Source organism: Radiomyces spectabilis (assembly GCF_025331425.1).
Source record: "Radiomyces spectabilis strain NRRL 2753 chromosome Unknown BYT42scaffold_9, whole genome shotgun sequence".
Classification (NCBI taxonomy): Eukaryota; Fungi; Mucoromycota; class Mucoromycetes; order Mucorales; family Radiomycetaceae; genus Radiomyces; species Radiomyces spectabilis.
This window is the reverse complement of record NW_026251934.1, coordinates 1,578,013-1,595,281: the sequence shown is the minus strand read 5'-3', so window position 1 is coordinate 1,595,281 and position 17,269 is coordinate 1,578,013. Positions and strand designations below refer to the sequence as shown.

General features: G+C 44.9%; 7 protein-coding genes across 7 annotated transcripts; 4 read left to right on the top strand and 3 right to left on the bottom strand.

The window, feature by feature from the left end:
- Positions 1-148: 148 nt before the first annotated feature.
- BYT42DRAFT_577321 (ATP synthase subunit alpha) lies at positions 149-2,302 on the bottom strand (the record flags this gene model as incomplete). The annotated part of the gene is made up of 3 exons (XM_051569155.1): positions 2,193-2,302; positions 1,614-1,844; positions 149-1,499 (listed from the first exon to the last, which is right to left on the bottom strand). Exons 1-3 carry the CDS (start codon positions 2,262-2,264, stop codon positions 150-152), a joined length of 1,653 nt encoding a protein of 550 aa, XP_051421960.1. The 5' UTR covers positions 2,265-2,302.
- Positions 2,303-2,505: 203 nt separating this feature from the next.
- Positions 2,506-5,258, bottom strand: BYT42DRAFT_577319 (kinase-like domain-containing protein). Its single transcript, XM_051569154.1, has 8 exons — positions 4,385-5,258; positions 4,145-4,318; positions 3,922-4,047; positions 3,741-3,850; positions 3,616-3,682; positions 3,459-3,547; positions 2,996-3,392; positions 2,506-2,924 (listed from the first exon to the last, which is right to left on the bottom strand). Exons 1-8 carry the CDS (start codon positions 4,986-4,988, stop codon positions 2,878-2,880), a joined length of 1,614 nt encoding a protein of 537 aa, XP_051421959.1. The 5' UTR covers positions 4,989-5,258; the 3' UTR covers positions 2,506-2,877.
- A 241-nt stretch (positions 5,259-5,499) lies between these two features.
- BYT42DRAFT_577316 (uncharacterized protein) lies at positions 5,500-6,599 on the top strand. Its single transcript, XM_051569153.1, has 3 exons — positions 5,500-5,564; positions 5,659-6,028; positions 6,121-6,599. Exons 1-3 carry the CDS (start codon positions 5,544-5,546, stop codon positions 6,156-6,158), a joined length of 429 nt encoding a protein of 142 aa, XP_051421958.1. The 5' UTR covers positions 5,500-5,543; the 3' UTR covers positions 6,159-6,599.
- A 59-nt stretch (positions 6,600-6,658) lies between these two features.
- Positions 6,659-8,959, top strand: BYT42DRAFT_646625 (PSP1 C-terminal conserved region-domain-containing protein). Its single transcript, XM_051572685.1, has 4 exons — positions 6,659-7,080; positions 7,180-7,730; positions 7,806-8,579; positions 8,638-8,959. Exons 1-4 carry the CDS (start codon positions 6,943-6,945, stop codon positions 8,678-8,680), a joined length of 1,506 nt encoding a protein of 501 aa, XP_051421957.1. The 5' UTR covers positions 6,659-6,942; the 3' UTR covers positions 8,681-8,959.
- Positions 8,960-9,478: 519 nt separating this feature from the next.
- Positions 9,479-10,983, top strand: BYT42DRAFT_416097 (methylase MraW). The gene is made up of 6 exons (XM_051563464.1): positions 9,479-9,765; positions 9,830-9,917; positions 9,979-10,050; positions 10,123-10,174; positions 10,232-10,423; positions 10,495-10,983. Exons 1-6 carry the CDS (start codon positions 9,555-9,557, stop codon positions 10,759-10,761), a joined length of 882 nt encoding a protein of 293 aa, XP_051421956.1. The 5' UTR covers positions 9,479-9,554; the 3' UTR covers positions 10,762-10,983.
- Positions 10,984-11,403: 420 nt separating this feature from the next.
- Positions 11,404-12,322, top strand: BYT42DRAFT_416041 (uncharacterized protein). The gene is made up of 2 exons (XM_051563463.1): positions 11,404-11,654; positions 11,748-12,322. The coding sequence occupies exons 1-2, from the start codon at positions 11,532-11,534 to the stop codon at positions 12,090-12,092; spliced, it is 468 nt and encodes a 155-aa protein (XP_051421955.1). The 5' UTR covers positions 11,404-11,531; the 3' UTR covers positions 12,093-12,322.
- A 3,087-nt stretch (positions 12,323-15,409) lies between these two features.
- On the bottom strand, positions 15,410-16,958 carry BYT42DRAFT_577297 (RNA polymerase Rpc34). The gene is made up of 6 exons (XM_051569152.1): positions 16,799-16,958; positions 16,625-16,702; positions 16,474-16,544; positions 16,224-16,401; positions 16,006-16,149; positions 15,410-15,941 (listed from the first exon to the last, which is right to left on the bottom strand). The coding sequence occupies exons 1-6, from the start codon at positions 16,931-16,933 to the stop codon at positions 15,531-15,533; spliced, it is 1,017 nt and encodes a 338-aa protein (XP_051421954.1). The 5' UTR covers positions 16,934-16,958; the 3' UTR covers positions 15,410-15,530.
- Between the last annotated feature and the right edge of the window lie 311 nt (positions 16,959-17,269).

The following is a 17,269-nucleotide window of genomic DNA, read 5'->3' as shown; positions in this document are numbered from 1 at the left end:
ACGATACTTGAAGAACAGATGATAATTGGATCACAAAATTGTTTATATTGTTGTTGAGTGGGGATTCCGTCTTTTTTTTTTCAGATAATCATTCCTCTTTTATCGTTTTTGTATATTTCGATTATTTATTCTTTCTCTAGAGCGATAATTTAGTAGAAAGTCTTGCAGTGGTTCTCGCAGATGGTACGGAGCTTGCCCTCGAGGTCCTTGGAGAGGACACCCTGGGTGCGGATTTCATCAAGGACGGCACCCTGTTCGGATTGGATGTGGCTGATAAAGTCCTTTTCCCAGTCGACGACCTTGTTGACGGGGATCTTGTCAAGGAAACCGTTGACACCAGCGAACACAATGGGGACCTGGACCTGGATGGGCAAGGGAGAGTACTGGGGTTGCTTCAACAATTCAGTAAGACGGGCACCACGGTTCAACAAGAATTGAGTGGAGGCATCCAAATCGGAACCGAACTGAGCGAAAGCAGCAACTTCACGGTACTGAGCCAAGAAAAGCTTCAAGGAACCAGCGACCTGCTTCATGGCCTTGGTCTGGGCGGCGGAACCGACACGGGACACGGAAAGACCGACGTTAATGGAGGGACGGATACCCTTGAAGAAAAGTTCGGCTTCCAAGAAAATCTGACCATCGGTAATGGAAATAACGTTGGTAGGAATGTAAGCAGACACATCACCACCCTGAGTTTCAATGATGGGAAGAGCGGTCATGGAACCATAACCGAAATCCTTGTTCATCTTGGCAGCACGTTCCAACAAACGGGAGTGAAGGTAGAAAACGTCACCGGGGTAAGCTTCACGACCGGGGGGACGACGAAGCAAAAGAGACATTTGACGGTAAGCAACAGCCTGCTTGGACAAATCGTCATAGATGATCAAAGAGTGACGACCGTTGTCACGGAACCATTCACCCAAAGCGGCACCGGAGAAAGGAGCGAGGTACTGAAGGGGAGCGGCTTCGGAAGCAGTAGCAGCGACGACAATGGTGTACTTCATGGCATCGTTCTCTTCGAGAGTACGGACGAGCTGAGCAACAGTGGAACGCTTCTGACCGACAGCAACGTAGATACAGTACAACTTCTTGGACTCGTCGTTACCGTTGTTCCAGTTCTTCTGGTTAAGAATGGTATCGAGGGCAACGGCGGTCTTACCAGTCTGACGATCACCAATAATCAATTCACGCTGACCACGACCGATAGGGACCATGGAATCAACGGACTTGATACCAGTCTGCATGGGCTCGTTGACAGAGTGACGGGGCAAAATACCGGGAGCCTTGACCTGGACACGGGAACGGCCAACGGTCTCAAGAGGACCCTTACCATCAATGGGGTTACCCAAAGCATCAACGACACGGCCGAGGATACCGGGACCAATTGGGACGTCGACAATAGCACCAGTACGCTTGACGGTGTCACCTTCCTTGATCAAACGATCGTTACCGAAAACGACAATACCGACATTGTCAGCTTCCAAGTTAAGGGCCATACCCTGGCGTCAAAGAAGAAGAAAAAAAAAAAGAGCGTTAGACACCATTATCATTCATAGTCGCTTGACCTTCCCAACACAAGGGGGGGGGGGGAAGAAACTCGTTTTTTTTATTACCTTGAGACCGCTGGAGAATTCCACCATTTCTTCGGCCTGGCAGTTCTTCAAACCGTAAACACGGGCGATACCGTCACCAATGGACAAGACGCGACCGGTTTCCTGAAGATCGACTTCAGAAGACGAACCGAGGATACGTTGCTCCAAGATCGAAGAGACCTCCGAAGTGGAAGGCTTAGCCGAGGCGTAGGTACGGGCAGCAGCTGCAACAGCGCCGAGGTTAAGACGGGCCTATAAACAAGAACAGGATGATCAGTACGCATGTCAACTGGAAAAAATAAAAATAAAGAACAAGGCAAATGAGAGCATGAGGAAATGCCGAATGGGGGAATCCCCGGATAAAGGATCATTTTTTAAAGAAAGAGTTTGATTGCAAGGTCGGTCGTCAAGGGATTTGAACATGGTTGTTTACTCTTGGGGGTTGGGGGGAGCGAGAGGGCTCTCTCTCAAGAGAGACAACCCAAACCAAAATGACGCCACGAGGGGGAAAGGGAGGTTGAGGGCATTTCCGCCATGTTCTCTCTTGCTTTGTTTTTTTTTTGTATGATTTGTGTAATGTAAAAAAAAAAAGAGACTTACAGCAGGTGCAAGACCGCGAGCGGCAGCCGCAAGTGACAAAGGACGAGCAACGCGAGCAACGTTTCTAAGCATGATTGTGGAGGCTGTTTTTTACGTGGAAGAAACGAAACACAAAAAAGCGAACTTTTTTTTTGACCACAACTTTTTTTTTTTAATTCAACCCTCCACTGGGGCCTCAGGGGTCCGTCTGAAACGTCATCAAAGTGACGTCACGCCCTCCCAATTTTTTTTTTGCAGTGGGAAGAAGGGTTGAAACTCATCGTATCCATCTTAGCAATAGCGTGACGGGATCCACTATCTTTGATAAGTATACCAATGGTTGTAGAAGGCGGATAAATCTGACCGTTCTTCCTGTATAAAAAGCCATTTAGCGACAAAATGTATGTTGACGTGGGAAGCCAGGGACTCCAATTATTTATTGTTGATAGTGATTACGAATTAAAAAGCTTGTATAAAGTTAAATAGTTTGCAAAGAAATTTGCTATATGCTTGTGGAAACGGAAAAGAAAAAAGATTAAATAATAAATGATGTACAAAAAGCCAAAAGCCAAAATAGGATCCATAAAGAAAAGGGCGGGAATGGGAGACGTAACTGCAATTAAAAAAGTTAATGAGGCTGAAAGGTGAATGGGTAGATAGAAATAGTATAATAAGAATAAAGATTTTGTGTAAGAGGCACAAAAGATCAAGGCTCGATGTCCTGGTCGGTATCGCCGTCGTGGTAGAGAGTAACTGGTGAAACGGGTGTGAGTGAGTGAGTGGGTGTCATTGGGACACGGGGAGATCAGGTCAATACAACTTACTAGAGTTGAATTTTTCAAAGGGATTGATGTGATGAGAGTTGACCATATTGTCTGATTCCAGATCGAGGCTGATACTGTCGGGTGGCATGTGTCTAAAATTGATGGCATCAATCCCGTTGGATTGCTGCATTAAAGGGATAATAGGAGGAACACAGTGTCGCAACAGCGCAAAATTAAGATCCTTGAAAAACGGATGATGCTTGATATCCGTGGCGCCAGCGCGGGATCCCAACCGCCGATGCTCGTCTTTATGCAATAATTTGCGGATCAAGTTTTTGCAACTGTTGGATAAATGACATTCGTACGGAAAAGGCTGGTCTCCAAATGTGACATCGCAGTGCAATATTCTCGAGAACGTCTCATTTCGATGGTTCCCCTTGAAAGGTGTCGTACCATACTGGGATAGATTTTTTGGCTTAGGGAGACATGTTTGGCATGAACATTATTGACTGTAAACTCTTACCAGCATTTCATAGATAAGAATACCCAACGTCCACCAATCCACGGCGCTGGTATGTCCACAACCCTTGATCACCTCGGGAGCAATATATTCTAAAGGAAAATGAAATTGGTAAAAAAAAAGGATCGTCCAATCCAACAGTGACTCATGGGATCTTTACCTTCTGTACCTACGAAACTATTGGTGCGCAAATTGTTCACACATTGTCTCGTATCAATAAAAGGAGGCTAGCGTGGACATTGGTTTTTAGCAGCCAGACGTTGATCAGTATCGAGGGATACTTACGAGGTGCGGTGCGGAAGATCGAATGACGCCCGGGTTGCCAGGCGGACTTGAGCCTTTACTCAGATCAAAGTCGGTCAACATGATGTGACCGGTATGGTGAAGTAAAATATCTAGAAATATCCATGATGAGTAAAGGACTGTTGCGCAGCAGGATGTTCGGAGGAGTGTTTTCTTTTCTTACTTTCAGGTTTGAGATCACGATAAATATGACCATGCAGGTGCAGGTATTCAAGGGCAGCGGTGACTTCGGCGGCATAGAATCGGGCCCCTTCTTCGTTGAGACATTTTCCCGGACGTAGTTGCAATGCTGTCAAAAAAGAGTCGTATTTGTTTAGTCTTTGTGGCGGTTTCTCCTTTGGATCGAACTATCCATCCAATATCAAAATTTTCCGGATTTTTCTTACCTCGAAAAAATTCGCCGCCCATGCAATACTCAATGACAAAATAGAGGTAGTCCTGACTTTGAAAAGAATGATACAGGGTGACGATAAAAGGATGGTTGGATGTGGTAAGAATCTCTTGCTCGGCCAAAGCGCGTTTGATTTTGTTACGTTTAATCATCTCGCTTTTTGATAAAACTTTTGGAATTGGACCTCGGATCAGAACATTGAAAAGATAGGGTTTTTTGAGATGTGGTTGCTTACCTTTCATGGCATACAGTTTGCCGGTTTCTTTCTGTTGAACCATGTACACTTTGCCCACGTCGCCTTTGCCAAGCATGCGTAATTTGACAAAGCTGGAGGGACCTACTTGGGCCTTTTTCACTTTGATGCTGCTGCTGCTGTAAGTACGACGACAGACCCGAGTGGGATCGACGGAAGAGGTGGTGGTGGATTTCGTGGATAAATTGGGCGCTATGACCGACGGATGGGTCAGACCTGACGTTGGCTTCTCGGGCGGACAGGACTGACGAGTCATAACCAAAAGGCGGGCATTGGGAGCCGAAGCTACGCGACGCACAACTTTATTGGTTTGACTAAAACTTGTCACAGAGAACCAAGAGTTGCTTTTCACGTTGGGCGGTTTCGCGGTGGTATGAAACTGATGAGGCACAGTGAATGCTGGCGCACTGGAAGCCAAGTCTTTGGACCCCGGTGAGGACGGAGATGGTCGGGTGGCGGGGTGAGAGGAGATAAAGAGGGATTTTAACCGAGATGCCAAGGGTAAACCATGGTACGATGGTGGAGGTGGGGGGAGACTGTCGCTTGGCGATGCCAACTCGGAAGAAAGCTCAACAGTAGGTGGCATATGAGGGTGTGGACCGTTTTCTTTTTTTTTTCTACCCTGACAGTTGCCACAATTTTTTATATATCAAAAGTTCTACAGTTTCTATAAAAGACCTCAATGAACAAAAAATAAGGAAATAAAAGGAAATAAAACAAAACGATCAGTAAAATATCCGCAAATGCAAACAAATGCTCGTTCTTGTGTCACAACATAATCCCTTTTTTTTTTTTGGGACGCGAGATTGTGGATAATACATGAATCAATCATGCTTTGTGGGGGAAAATTAGGGAAGATGCAGCTTTTCCCCACAGGAACGAATCAGAACGACGGAGAATTGCACTGGTGCTGTGTCTGCCTCAAAAAACTATGAAATCTGATAGGTTTCGATTGACGGCTCAACAAATGAAGCACCGATTATCTCCATTCGGGATTGGGCCGATTTGTGACTCAAAAAATAAGGTGCCACCCAAATAGGTGCTTGTCAATGGAAAAAGCTCATCCCATTTTTTAGGCTTTTTTTTTTTTCCTTATTCTTTTTCTTTTACTTTTTTATCATTCAATCAAGAACATAAAATCATGCACAGTTCTACACTTCAAGTAGGTGGTTTTTCCTTTCATGATCCAATTAATGATGGATACCATTTTTGCTGGAGTTTGTTCATTTTTTTTTTCTTCTTGCTTGGTTTGACAGACTCCTCACAGTCAGCGGCGTGTCAGTTTCGATCTTGATCATAACACGGTTCACGTCCTTCCCACTTTGGAGGAATGCCGTTTGGAAGCGAGTCGACGTGGACGAGAACAATGGGAACGCAAAACCCTCCTTCAAGACATGTTGGATGAAAGCATCATTCTAGAGATTCAGCAGGACTGTTGTTCTTGTTCTAGAAACACCGATGACAATGACAACGGTAGTCAACCGGTCACGCCGTGTCCCTTGAAGAGCTGTTTGAAGAAACCAGTATCTTCACCCACCGTGAGCGCGCCAAAGAAAACCATGAAAAAGACTACTCACAAGAAACGCAAAAGATCCCACGGCAAGGGCTGTGCCGTTGAAGCGCGGAGTAAGTGGTTCGAATCAGCGTAACACAACTCATGCCCCAGAATCCTAATCATTCATTTCAACTCACTCACTCACTCATTTCCATTCACCTAGTGCAACCATTTTTGGATCCTAACCTGCCCATTCATTGAATCCATCTGAACCGAAATCGCGTATTTCATCAACATCTTTTCCGCCAAATCGGCCTATCCATTATTGGGTCGCATGGTCGTCCCGTCATCCTTGATGATGGTACTCGGTTCTCCAGAAAGAAGAAGAAACGAAAAAAGAAAAAAGACACGGATTCCTACCGCTGCCGGCCAAAAGTGTGTCATGGACTCACGCACTTGTTCTTTAAAAAAATTCATGCCAATTTTGTTGTTCCATTCCGTCTTCAGACCGGTCTGCTTGAAGCCTCACTGGTTTCCATGAACTGTGATAGCCAGTGAAGACTTTTCATATATCACCACTCATTTTTTTTATTTTATTTTGTTTGGTCAGAGTGACTTGCGTTGTCTCAATCTCTACCTTATCGCTGGTTTTTTCTTTTGTTTTGGCAAATAAAGAGAAAAAAATCAGAATACCGTTTTAATTTACAATCGAAATGGAGCCATGTCGTTGGTCACCTGATCACACTCTTTTTTTTTTTTTTGGGTCTTTCCGCTTTGACTCTTGCTTTTTCTCCTGAGTATGGATTGGGGAACGAGGATGTGATAAAAAAAAAACCAATGCATTCATTTCGTTTCCTTTTTTCTTATTTTCACACACACATTTTCTCGGATTCATTGAAAAAAGGGATTCGAGATCATAATCTCGGCCTAGGTGCTCTTCTTTCTTTCTTCCTCTTTTTTTTTTTTTTCCTTTCTTTCAGAGACTACTGGATCTGTTAACTTCTTTAATCTTTATTTGCATCCTCCGATTTCAAATTCATTTTTCATGCTAGAACAGGTAAAAGATTCAGCGTCAACGGTTACGACCGTCACGTCCCTTGTACTGATGGCACCTACATCGTTCTCCAATTTCTTACAGCAAAACCATCCATATTTCGTGAGTCCATGGAATAAACAACGACAGGTACGAACATCCCGTTCATTTTTTGCGCTGATTTTTCTCTACTACTTTATTAACAACCGTTTTTCTCGCTTTTGATTTTTCTGAACCACCACATTACAGACCCCTAATAACCTCGAGGCTTCGGATATGGACCCTTCTTGCTGGTTGGGTGGCCCCCTCGATCAGCTTGCCGTCATTGAAGAAGATGAAGAGGAAGAACGTCGCTATCTTCAAAAGATGCGGAGTTTGCCGTACCGTCGTCACTCTTTGGCCCACGAAACCTTAATTCCATCCGAACATCAATGGCGTCGGGAACGATCGCCTTCCAATTCCTTTCTCGCACCATGGCCATCCACCAACGATAGCACGGGATCCATTTGGTCCCTTGGACCTCACAGTACGAAAAACGCAGCGGGGCCCAGCACCAACAATACCCATCTCGCCAACCATCCTAGTGGATTGCCTTCCCCTTCCTTTTGGGACCCCTCTAGCTCACGACCTCCTCTTTCCATTTCTCCGATGGTAATGAGCTCCTCATCCTCCTCTTCCAACACCTCCGCATCCCTGTTTTCGCGTCCACCATTAGGCAATACCATTCGTCGCCTTTCATTGTCCCCGATACCCAGCGAATCCACCGCCGACTACCTGAATTCCCGAGACTTGTTGCCCAGGTAATCTCATCCTTCCCTGTTCTCTTCCTTTTTTTTTTTCTCACATGCGTTTTGATTTTTCTCACCGATTTAAAGCATCAAGCATAGTGTTCCGGAAGAGCCTAATTGGGTTCCTTATCGCCGCCATTCATTGGCCGGACCTTTGCAATCCGTACCACCTTCATGCGGAAACCGGTATTTGGATCCTACTCCCAGTCTATTGTCATCGGATCTTTTGGAATCGGTCGATAAGAGCGGCTATTTTGATCGGATCATGTCCGCTGCCCAACCTGAAGTGTCGTGGTGTATGGTGGAATTCAAAGCCGGTCGGGCCGAGATTTACTATACAGTGACGCCCGTCGACAAGGAAGACTGGGTTATTGTCGAAGCCGACCGAGGTCGCGACCTTGGCATGGTGGTGGCCAAGGATTTACCACCTGATCAGGTGGCTCTATTACTGCAGACAAGTTCCATGATGATGATGGAACCTGAACAACGTGACGCCGCTTCGTCCTCCACCCCCAAAAGAATTTGTCGTTTGGCTACGCCTTCGGAAATCACCCTTTTAGTCACCAAACGCCAGGACGAACAAAAAGCCCTGCTGATTTGTCAAGCCAAGAGTCGTCAAAAGAACTTGTTAATGGACATTGTCGACGCCGAATACCAATGGTCAGTTAGAAAAAAACAACTCCCTCACAGACAATCGTTGCGGCATGGAACGTCCAAGTTAATCCTTTGCTTTTTATTGTTATCCATTTGCTTCTACAGGGATCGTCGCAAGTTGACCTTTTACTTTGTAGCCGAACGACGAGTGGATTTCAGAGAACTCGTGAGAGACTTGTTTAAAATTTACAAGACCCGTATATGGATGTAAGTATGCCAACACACTTGACCCTGTCTTTTCCCCTACAATCTAACGCTTCTACAGGTGTTCGGTTAATGCTATGGGGAAAAAACCGTCAATGATCTAATCTCGAACCGCAAAAAAAAGAAAGAAAATCCAAACCCATATTCCTCTCCTTCATCATAGATCCTCCCCTTGATCGATGCTCACTATTATTTCTCCTTGCATTTTTTTTCCTTTCTATTTTTTTCCTTTTCTTTCTTTAAACATTTATTCATGCTCAAGAAACGCAAGTACTTATACACATATAAAAGCTATATAATCCACCCTGATTACACTGTAGTTTATTGGAAGAAGTAGTAGTACGAAACAAAATCAATGAACAAATTTTAATAATCTTTACAAATTCTCTTTTTCTTTCTTTGTTGCGCCGAAATATCATCTTGGAGTACCTTGTGCTGTAAACCCTTTTTAAGGGTAATGGCGCTGTAAATGATCGGGACATATCCTACACAGACATCGCGATTGACAGTATCAGGAGAAACAAGGGAACCTGGTGTAAAGAACGTGGACCGTTTGGTTGCTTTAGCGCCATCTTTTTCAGTCAATTATCAAAAACGTCCTGACCATCGGCCATGCCAGTATTTTTCAAATACTCGCTGGCGCACAGACTTGTTCCACCTCGAGGCTTTACCCAGGCAGTGTCCTAACTTCCAAACATCGCTATTTCTAAACAGACCTGGTTATCTTTCTGCCTTTGCCACCTACAGTCTACTTGCATAACACTCAATCAACTTAATGTGTTAGTCGTTGCTAAGCTGTAGACACTGACGGAGGCACCTATATTCCAGACAGGCAATGTATGTTTCCGACGGCTGGATTATCTTTTTCGGTGCGTCAAGAAAAAGGAGTCGGATTTTCAAAAGTACAAATTCATCCTTTGATTCTTGTCAAACTGGGTGCTTATTGACGATTTGGGATCTCGCTTGTCAAGGTTCAGCATGTTTGTGCATCGACTTGGTTCATTACGCTTCTTGCGACGATTACCAACCATTCCAAGTGTACGGTTTCTGTCCACGGACGTGCTGCCTTATCCCCGAATCCATACACCCGTCATGCTGGAGGAGGTCATGTCACAATTGGCACCTCACACAGGTGGTGTTTACTGTGATTTGACATTTGGAGAAGGAGGATATACCAAAGCTATTTTGGGTGAATACTTTTCCGAATTGTAAGATATTTAAAAAGGGTAACAATGGTCTCATACGAAGTATAGACGCTTGTGATTGCAAAGTTGTGGCGGTGGATCAGGATCCGGTTGCTTACGAAAAAGCGCTGCAATTAGCTGATATGGCACCTTACAGGTAGTTTTGCGTTTTTCCCCAATCCTTTCTATTCTTTTTATCTGAAAACGATGGCGATTAGAAATCGTTTATTCCCGGTATTAGGCCGATTCGGACAAGTGCAAGACCTCGTGAAACGTGAATTGGACTGGAGGTAAATAACAACGCTTTTTTTTTTTGGATAGACAGACAAACTGATCTTCATGTCATTGAAAAATCTGTAAAGTATGCCATGTTTTGATGGCGTGGTGATGGATATTGGTGTTTCCAGTGGTCAGGTAAATATTTAGCGTGGTGCTGCGTTTCTGAACTTTGCTCAACTCATGCGAGGGTAGATCGAAACCGCTTCACGAGGCTTCTCTTATAAACTCGATGGTCCGTTGGATATGCGCATGTTTTCTCGCGGCCGCGAAGCTTGGACGGAGCAGCCGTACGAGAATGAATCCTATTTAATGCATAAATCCATTTCTGCCTTTGAAATCGTCAACTTTTTTCCACGGGAACAGTTGGCCGATATTATCTATCAGGTACGTATTGGAAATATAGACAATGACGGGCTGTGATTCACATAACCTTTTTTGATTTTGTTTGGTTTTAGTATGGCGGTGATCGAGCCTCGCGTAAGATTGCCAATGCCATTGTAACTGCAAGACAAAGGGCTCCCATTGAGACGACGGCCAGTCTTGCGACAATCATTCAAAAAGCATGTCCGCAGCCTCAGTGGAAGCGCGGCGATGATAATATGCTGAGGAATTCGGCGGCGCGTACTTTCCAAGCTTTGCGTATCTACATTAATGATGAAGTAAGCAGTCCTTGCACTACTATGACGGAAGATTTTCTCGCGACTGATCCATGGTATCGATAGCTCGGTGAATTGAAACGAGCGCTGGATGCGAGTCAAAGAGTGCTCAAACCGGAAGGAAGATTGGTGGCCGTCACGTTTCATTCACTGGAAGATCGGATTGTCAAGAATTTCTTTCAACATTGTGCTGGCAAGCGGTCGTTTGCCGAAAGTGAGCAAGCAGAAAAAACACGAGTGGCGATTCGCCAACATCGAAGAGCGCTTTATGAAGGACGCCAAGATTATGCGAGACAACCTTTCACCGCCAAAGAAACCATCATTCCTTCATTTGAGTTATTGACCAAACGGGTTATTCGACCCACACGTGAAGAAATTGCTTTAAATGCAAGAAGTCGTTCCGCTAAACTGAGGGCCGCCAAACGAACCTCTGCAGATCCACTGGCCCCTTTCTCTCGAGCTGCTTATCCGTAACAGGAAAGTCGAATGACCATCTTTGGAACGACATGTTCACTTGTTACAGAAATAGAAAAATATCAAATCTCTCATTGTAAAGGACAATATCCATTGTACATATCCTAAAATCTTATTGATCTTTTTGTGTTCTCCAAATTTATAAAAATAAGGTTCGCCTGAATAACTTTTACATTCACGTGATTGTGACGTAACACGAAATGTTTTTTTTTTTCGTTTTTTTATTTTGGCAGTGCCGCTTCGAAAAGAGAGTCTCTAAAATTCCTGTCGCAACAAGTGTGAACATTCTCTTTTTCTCTGTTTTTCTTTTTTGCTGTGAAAAAGTATCGGAAAAGTTCAACAGCTTAAAAATTATAACGATCATGGACGATAATTGGGACCGTACGATATTTGACAAGGAGCTGAAAGCAATATTGGAAACCAAATTGCCAGTGTCGGCTTCCAGAATCACCAATTTGCAGGCGCTGGCCACCGCTCACCCACAGGTATGTCAGAACAATCAAAGTTCTTTGGCTTGAAAAAAAGTCGTACCATCACATTGCTATGTTTACTGACCTATGCTTCATTTCGAATACTAGCATCACAATTACATTATTCAATGCATATGTCGCTTTCTTGAGACCGCGCCTCCTGATTATCGGTTAGCAGGTTTGTATGTGATTGATGCCATTTCACGCTCGGTGCACAAGAAATTACGGAAACGGGAAGAAGCCGGGGACAAGGGAGCACCATTGGAAGTGGAAGGGTTTTTAAAACGATTTGCTATCGTGTTGAAGTCGGATACTTTGATTGGATGCTTTGAACCGTGCTCGACCAAAGACAAGGTAGGAAAGCGTTTTTTTTTTATCCTTCATATATTATTTTTCAAAAACTTGTGTGAACAATGCTTCCTATTCCATGTAAATCGACTTGCTCTTCGGTGAGGAGAGAAGAGAGGAAGAAAAAAAAAACCATCACAGCACCACCACCAACGACGAGGGTCAAGAGTTTTCAATCCTGGAACGGAGGAAGTCGTGCAAACGCGAGCAGTATCTTTCACTGCGTGGGAAATGGCAGCAGTTGGTCGGACGATGAAGAACAACGTTGGTTGGTGCAGATGATCACTTTTGCTGATATCTTGGACTTGTCCATGCTGTTTTCTCTCTCTCCTCTCTCTCTCTTTCTGTCTCGTCTGTGCACCCATACACACAAACGCACACGCACACGCACGCGTGCGCTCTCTCTCTACTTGCTTTTTTTTCTTATTCTTTTTGGCTTTGGCTCGCGTGGTCTTGATGTCGAAAAATGGTATGCAATTTCTCTTAATCTTTATGTCCAATAAAATAGGATAAGGTCAAAAAGACGCTCGATATCTGGGAACAAAGCGGCATTTATTCCAGAGACATGGTGCAACATATTAAGCATACGTTTATGAAAAGTGCGAGTCCGGCTGGTCACGACGGTAATAAAGGAGCTCAAACGAAAGGTTTCTATCATCATCATCATCATCTTGCAAAAGAGTCGCTTTTTACTTTGTGTCCTTCGTAAGCAAAGAGAAAAGGAAATCATTGGCATGGGGGGTTCGCGTCAAAGCGACCTTCTTACACCTTTGAATTTTTCATCTCACCTGGATGAATCTTTTCTTTCTTTTTTCTTTTGTGGTGGATGAGAACACACAAGTGGCAAGCGGAAATGGATCAGTGAAGTACATGAGTGATCTAAACTGCTTTTTTTTTTCTTGGGGCCCGCCCTTGTTCTCTATTTTTTTTCTAGAATCGGCCGCACCTGCTCCTGTCATTGATACGGCGTCACTTCTTGCTACACTCAGTTCACTTGGCAGTCTTGGTCAAACGGGTCTACCGGGCGCTGCTCCCGCTTCGTTTTTACCGTTCCAGGCGTCAACGGCATCGCAACCATCGCAACCCAATGATCCTACGAAACCCATATTTGTCGGTGACGATGACGACGATCTGTCTTTGGCGACCAAAACCGCTTCGACCGCTGCTCCACCCACTGCCCCGGTAGGTCTTCCTCCTGCTTTGGCCAAATTGCTCGGTGGCCTCGTTTCCACTCCTCCAAGCACCCATGCCGCTGCAGCGCCGGTGACAAGCTCGCCTATGGTTATGGCCACGCCTCCCATGTCCAACGTAACACCCATGAGTCCTTCGACCATGGCATCGATGGATCCACGCATGCGTGCTGATCCTCGACTGGGCACCGCAGGAGATCCTCGGTTACGTCAACCTGTGGTTCAAGCCACGCCACCTCACGATGCACGTCAGATCCCGTTGGGCCAAGGTTCGGAATCTCGTCCGGCCTGGCTTCCTCCTCAAGGCCCGTCCGTGCGACCTCCACAAGGCCCTTCAGTTCGACCACCCCAAGGACCCTCGATCCGACCGCCTCAGGGACCTTCCATCCGACCCCCGCAAGGCCCTTCGATTCCACGACCGTCGTTTGATCAACGACCTCCTCCTCCTCCCTCGCGTCCTTCCCAATGGAATGATGCTCCGCCAGGTGGTTGGGCTCCTCGACCTGGCTTTGGTGGCGGATGGAAAGATCAAGAACCTGAACCCCGAGGACGCAACAGTCGATGGAATCAAAATATGCCACACAACGTTCCCGGCACTGAACCACGTCCCGACGATTCATTACCTGAGGGATGTATTCGAGGTAAGCTCCTGATTCGTCTTTTCATAAACCAAAAATGTCATTAATGTCTCCTATTTCAATGGAATCTAGTGTTGACTCGTACTTTGTTTGTGGGTCCTTTGCCTGACGATTACGACAAAGGCGATGTGGCCCATATTTTCGGCAAATATGGTGATTTGGCCAGTATCATTGTAAGCAAACTCTACAACTCCACTGCACGAGTGATCTTTGCGATCCAACTCAAGATATATTAATCAATGGCCTTTTCTATACCTTCTTTTCTTTATCGGTTTTTTCTTTATTTCTTTTTAACTTGCACAGTTGTCGCGCAAACCCAAAGGCAAATGCAACGGATTTTTAAAGTTTGTCACGCGAGCGGCCGTCGAGGATGCCAAGTTTAATTCTCGCAACTTGGTTTTGGAAGGCGTTCCGGTCAAGGTATGTTGATATATTTTCATGATTTTTGGAGAAAAAAGAGGCAGAAGGCAAGGAAAAAAAAAAGGTCATGGGGTAAAAAAAAAAAAAAAAAAAAAAAGAAAGATAACTGGGCAAAAGGCGAGGAGTGGGGAGAGAAGGGACAAGAAGAACACGTCGTCCTGCAAGTTGGAAATCAGTGTCGGGTTCAGGAACAGAATTAAAGCAGACGCGCGTATGCAACAAGAAAACCCCTCAAAAAAAGTATGGATGTTTTAATGCGATTATTATAATAAAAAGGTCAATTGGGCATATGGCTTTGGACCCAAAAAGCTGTTCAATTACGATGTCGGGGAATCCGTCATTCCTCTCACCCAACTCAGCGAGGAGGAGAAGGCGAGCCTGGTCACGGCCCCATTGGGAGGATTTCAAGGCCAGCCTGTCCGTGATCAAATGACCATCGAAGAACCCGAAGTCCAATACCGCCCCGAATGGAAAAAGCAAGAATTCAACGATTCGCATCGCCCGGCGCATCATGACCGAGACCGTGAACGTGAACGTGGATGGCGATCCAACCGTTTCGATAACGATATGCACGACGCCGGTGGCTTGAACACCATGCCAAACAAACGATTTGGACCTCCCCATGGCCATCGATTCCGGGATGACGGTCCTGGAGATGGCATGAAACGTCGACGCATGGACGACGAAATGCATTCACCGCCCTCCTGGGACAATGCACCGCCATCGTTCCGCCCCATGCCACCCGCTGATTCTTCCATGAACATGTACCCTGGAGCTTACGGTATGCCGAGACCGTCCCCATCGTTTCCAAACCACGCACAACAACCCCCGTTCCCTTACCCATCCGATCAAGTACAATAATCCTCTGGCAAAAAACAAGAAATATTGTTCATAATCTTTTTATTTTTTTATTTTTCGTTTCGTTTTCGTCAGCGATTTCATTCCCCCATAATATCACTTTTTCGAATTCTTTGTTGTTGTATCCATTTAGGCTTTTTTTTTTTTTTTTTTTTTTACTTCTCTCTTTTGCATTATCGATCATATGGAATAAAAATCCCAAAAATTTTACACATGTTTAATGGTTTGATTTAAATACATTGCAATTCGTTTGAGAACTGCATCCACTTTTTGCTTTTCTTTATACTTGATAAGATCCAGGATAACAGTAGTAAAACAAGAGAGAATATAATGTGAAACAAGTGGTTGTAGATGCCGTAAAGGGGCAAAATAATATGTGTATGAGATGAGAAAAAAAAAGAAGAGATTGAGAAAAGAGATGGAAAAGGGGAATAGATTTACCAATCCAACCATGTTTTGAAATATTCGCAGTTGAAAGGGGAGACAGGTCCGTCTTCTACACAAAAGGTAAAGACAGGACATTTGCCACAGGGTGTTTCTGATAATGCTTCGGTAGGCAATCGACTGTGACTCTTGCGGACGGCTTTGTAGGACCACTGTACCGAGTCATCATTCAATTCATCTTCATCGTCACTGAAATCATCCATGCCAACCATGAATGGTAGTCTTTTCTCGACCGCGCCATCGTACACAAGCACATCCAGCAAGCTCGTGATATCTTTCACAGAAAGATCAATGGACGAAATACGCGACTCGGTAATGAATCGTCGAACCTCGGAAGCCGTCGGATAATGTTCGTATTCAGGTCCGAAAACCGCATCCTTCATATTCTCCTGACGAGGGAAACTCTATTCACGCATATTAATCCCACATTTTGTTCCCTCTTTTGTCTTTTTTTTTCTCGATTTTTACCCTTGCAGAAATGTATTTCAAACAGGCGGCCTTTAGGCTGTCGATGAAATCGGTATCAAGTTCTTGATCGGTGTACCAAGCGCCACCCGTCACTTCACTGGAGGGCGTCAAATTATATAGCATGTAAATTTTGCGTGTTGGGTACTATAAAAAACAGGAACGGTCATCAGCATCATATACTCCCATTTCACATTAATTTTTTCCCACATCGTCCTTACTTTGACATGTTTCACGGCTTTGATCTCTTGCTTTTGTTCGAGTACTTTCAGGGTTCGATTCAGCACAATCGTATGAAGGTTCGTCTTCTTTTTCAGATCCCTCGTCCAAATACCGACGTTGCCAGCAGCACGAATAGCATTGTATACAATACGTTGCTCGTCATTCAGTCGTCCCGCCCTACATTAACGATGGTTCCTCTAAGTGACCTGTCATCCCAAATGTTGCTTCTTTACCCGCCTTCCCACTTACTTTTCGGCATCCCGCAAATCAATAGCGCGTATAATATTCTCATTATTGATTTGCACTACATCGAGGGCGTTCTAATCGACCATGCTCGGCGTCAGTTTGCCTTGATCCACTTTGCAGCCTTCGTCTCTTGTTGTTGATCCGTTCAGTTTACCTTTTTCAGCAAGGCGTTCATGGCCAAGTAAGCTTGTTCGACGGTCATATCCGGTGGATGATCACTGAATTGCACCCCCTACAATAAGCAACCCATGGTACGTTGGTTAGGATGGCGTTGAAGTTTTTTTGACAGGTAAGTTTTTTTCAAATGTGGAAAGTGGATATAACGCACCTGTTTACTCTGCTGGACGAATTTGTAGAACTTGTATTCTGAGGCCGACATGCCAAGAGGCAAGGTTTCGTCGGCCATTCCCTCGACGGGTTCGTTCTTGACTTCTTTCATGTCCACATCGATTGCGGTGCTCATGATCGTTGAACAAATGAGGCAACGATTTTTTTTCTGCAGAAACTCGCTTTTTTTTTATCAAGTCGCGGTCACGCAGCCAGTGGCCAAGATTGGGATGATCGGAGTTTGGACCTTCTTTTTTGGGACCCTTCCAAAGCCCCCCACACTTGAAAGAACCTTTACCCAAACAGTAAGGTCCATACAGAATATCCGTAGTATATCATTTATTTAACTATGCTAAAGCCTCCAAATCTTAGACTTTGCAAATGCATTCATCCTATTCCCAACGAACGGCCTCAAGGTGCCGCAGTCCACTGGTGGCTTGGGCTTCGTTCCTGTGCAGAGGTCACTCCACTT

What these genes read in the sequence shown, in the direction of transcription:
- BYT42DRAFT_416097 (XM_051563464.1), top strand. Translation starts at nt 9,555, where the DNA reads ATGTTTGTGCATCGACTTGGTTCATTACGCTTCTTGCGACGATTACCA. An exon ending in ATATACCAAAGCTATTTTGG is followed by an intron (nt 9,766 to 9,829) that starts GTGAATACTTTT and finishes TACGAAGTATAG; the next exon opens with ACGCTTGTGATTGCAAAGTT. An exon ending in GCTGATATGGCACCTTACAG is followed by an intron (nt 9,918 to 9,978) that starts GTAGTTTTGCGT and finishes GATGGCGATTAG; the next exon opens with AAATCGTTTATTCCCGGTAT.
- BYT42DRAFT_577297 (XM_051569152.1), bottom strand. Translation starts at nt 16,933, where the DNA reads ATGAGCACCGCAATCGATGTGGACATGAAAGAAGTCAAGAACGAACCC. An exon ending in TCGTCCAGCAGAGTAAACAG is followed by an intron (nt 16,703 to 16,798) that starts GTGCGTTATATC and finishes TGCTTATTGTAG; the next exon opens with GGGGTGCAATTCAGTGATCA. An exon ending in TGAACGCCTTGCTGAAAAAG is followed by an intron (nt 16,545 to 16,624) that starts GTAAACTGAACG and finishes ATGGTCGATTAG; the next exon opens with AACGCCCTCGATGTAGTGCA.
- BYT42DRAFT_577316 (XM_051569153.1), top strand. Translation starts at nt 5,544, where the DNA reads ATGCACAGTTCTACACTTCAA. An exon ending in TGCACAGTTCTACACTTCAA is followed by an intron (nt 5,565 to 5,658) that starts GTAGGTGGTTTT and finishes TTGGTTTGACAG; the next exon opens with ACTCCTCACAGTCAGCGGCG. An exon ending in CTGTGCCGTTGAAGCGCGGA is followed by an intron (nt 6,029 to 6,120) that starts GTAAGTGGTTCG and finishes CCATTCACCTAG; the next exon opens with TGCAACCATTTTTGGATCCT.
- BYT42DRAFT_577319 (XM_051569154.1), bottom strand. Translation starts at nt 4,988, where the DNA reads ATGCCACCTACTGTTGAGCTTTCTTCCGAGTTGGCATCGCCAAGCGAC. An exon ending in GGGCGGCGAATTTTTTCGAG is followed by an intron (nt 4,048 to 4,144) that starts GTAAGAAAAATC and finishes CTTTTTTGACAG; the next exon opens with CATTGCAACTACGTCCGGGA. An exon ending in GATCTTCCGCACCGCACCTC is followed by an intron (nt 3,683 to 3,740) that starts GTAAGTATCCCT and finishes TGTCCACGCTAG; the next exon opens with CCTCCTTTTATTGATACGAG.
- BYT42DRAFT_416041 (XM_051563463.1), top strand. Translation starts at nt 11,532, where the DNA reads ATGGACGATAATTGGGACCGTACGATATTTGACAAGGAGCTGAAAGCA. An exon ending in TGGCCACCGCTCACCCACAG is followed by an intron (nt 11,655 to 11,747) that starts GTATGTCAGAAC and finishes TTCGAATACTAG; the next exon opens with CATCACAATTACATTATTCA.
- BYT42DRAFT_646625 (XM_051572685.1), top strand. Translation starts at nt 6,943, where the DNA reads ATGCTAGAACAGGTAAAAGATTCAGCGTCAACGGTTACGACCGTCACG. An exon ending in CATGGAATAAACAACGACAG is followed by an intron (nt 7,081 to 7,179) that starts GTACGAACATCC and finishes ACCACATTACAG; the next exon opens with ACCCCTAATAACCTCGAGGC. An exon ending in TACAAGACCCGTATATGGAT is followed by an intron (nt 8,580 to 8,637) that starts GTAAGTATGCCA and finishes ACGCTTCTACAG; the next exon opens with GTGTTCGGTTAATGCTATGG.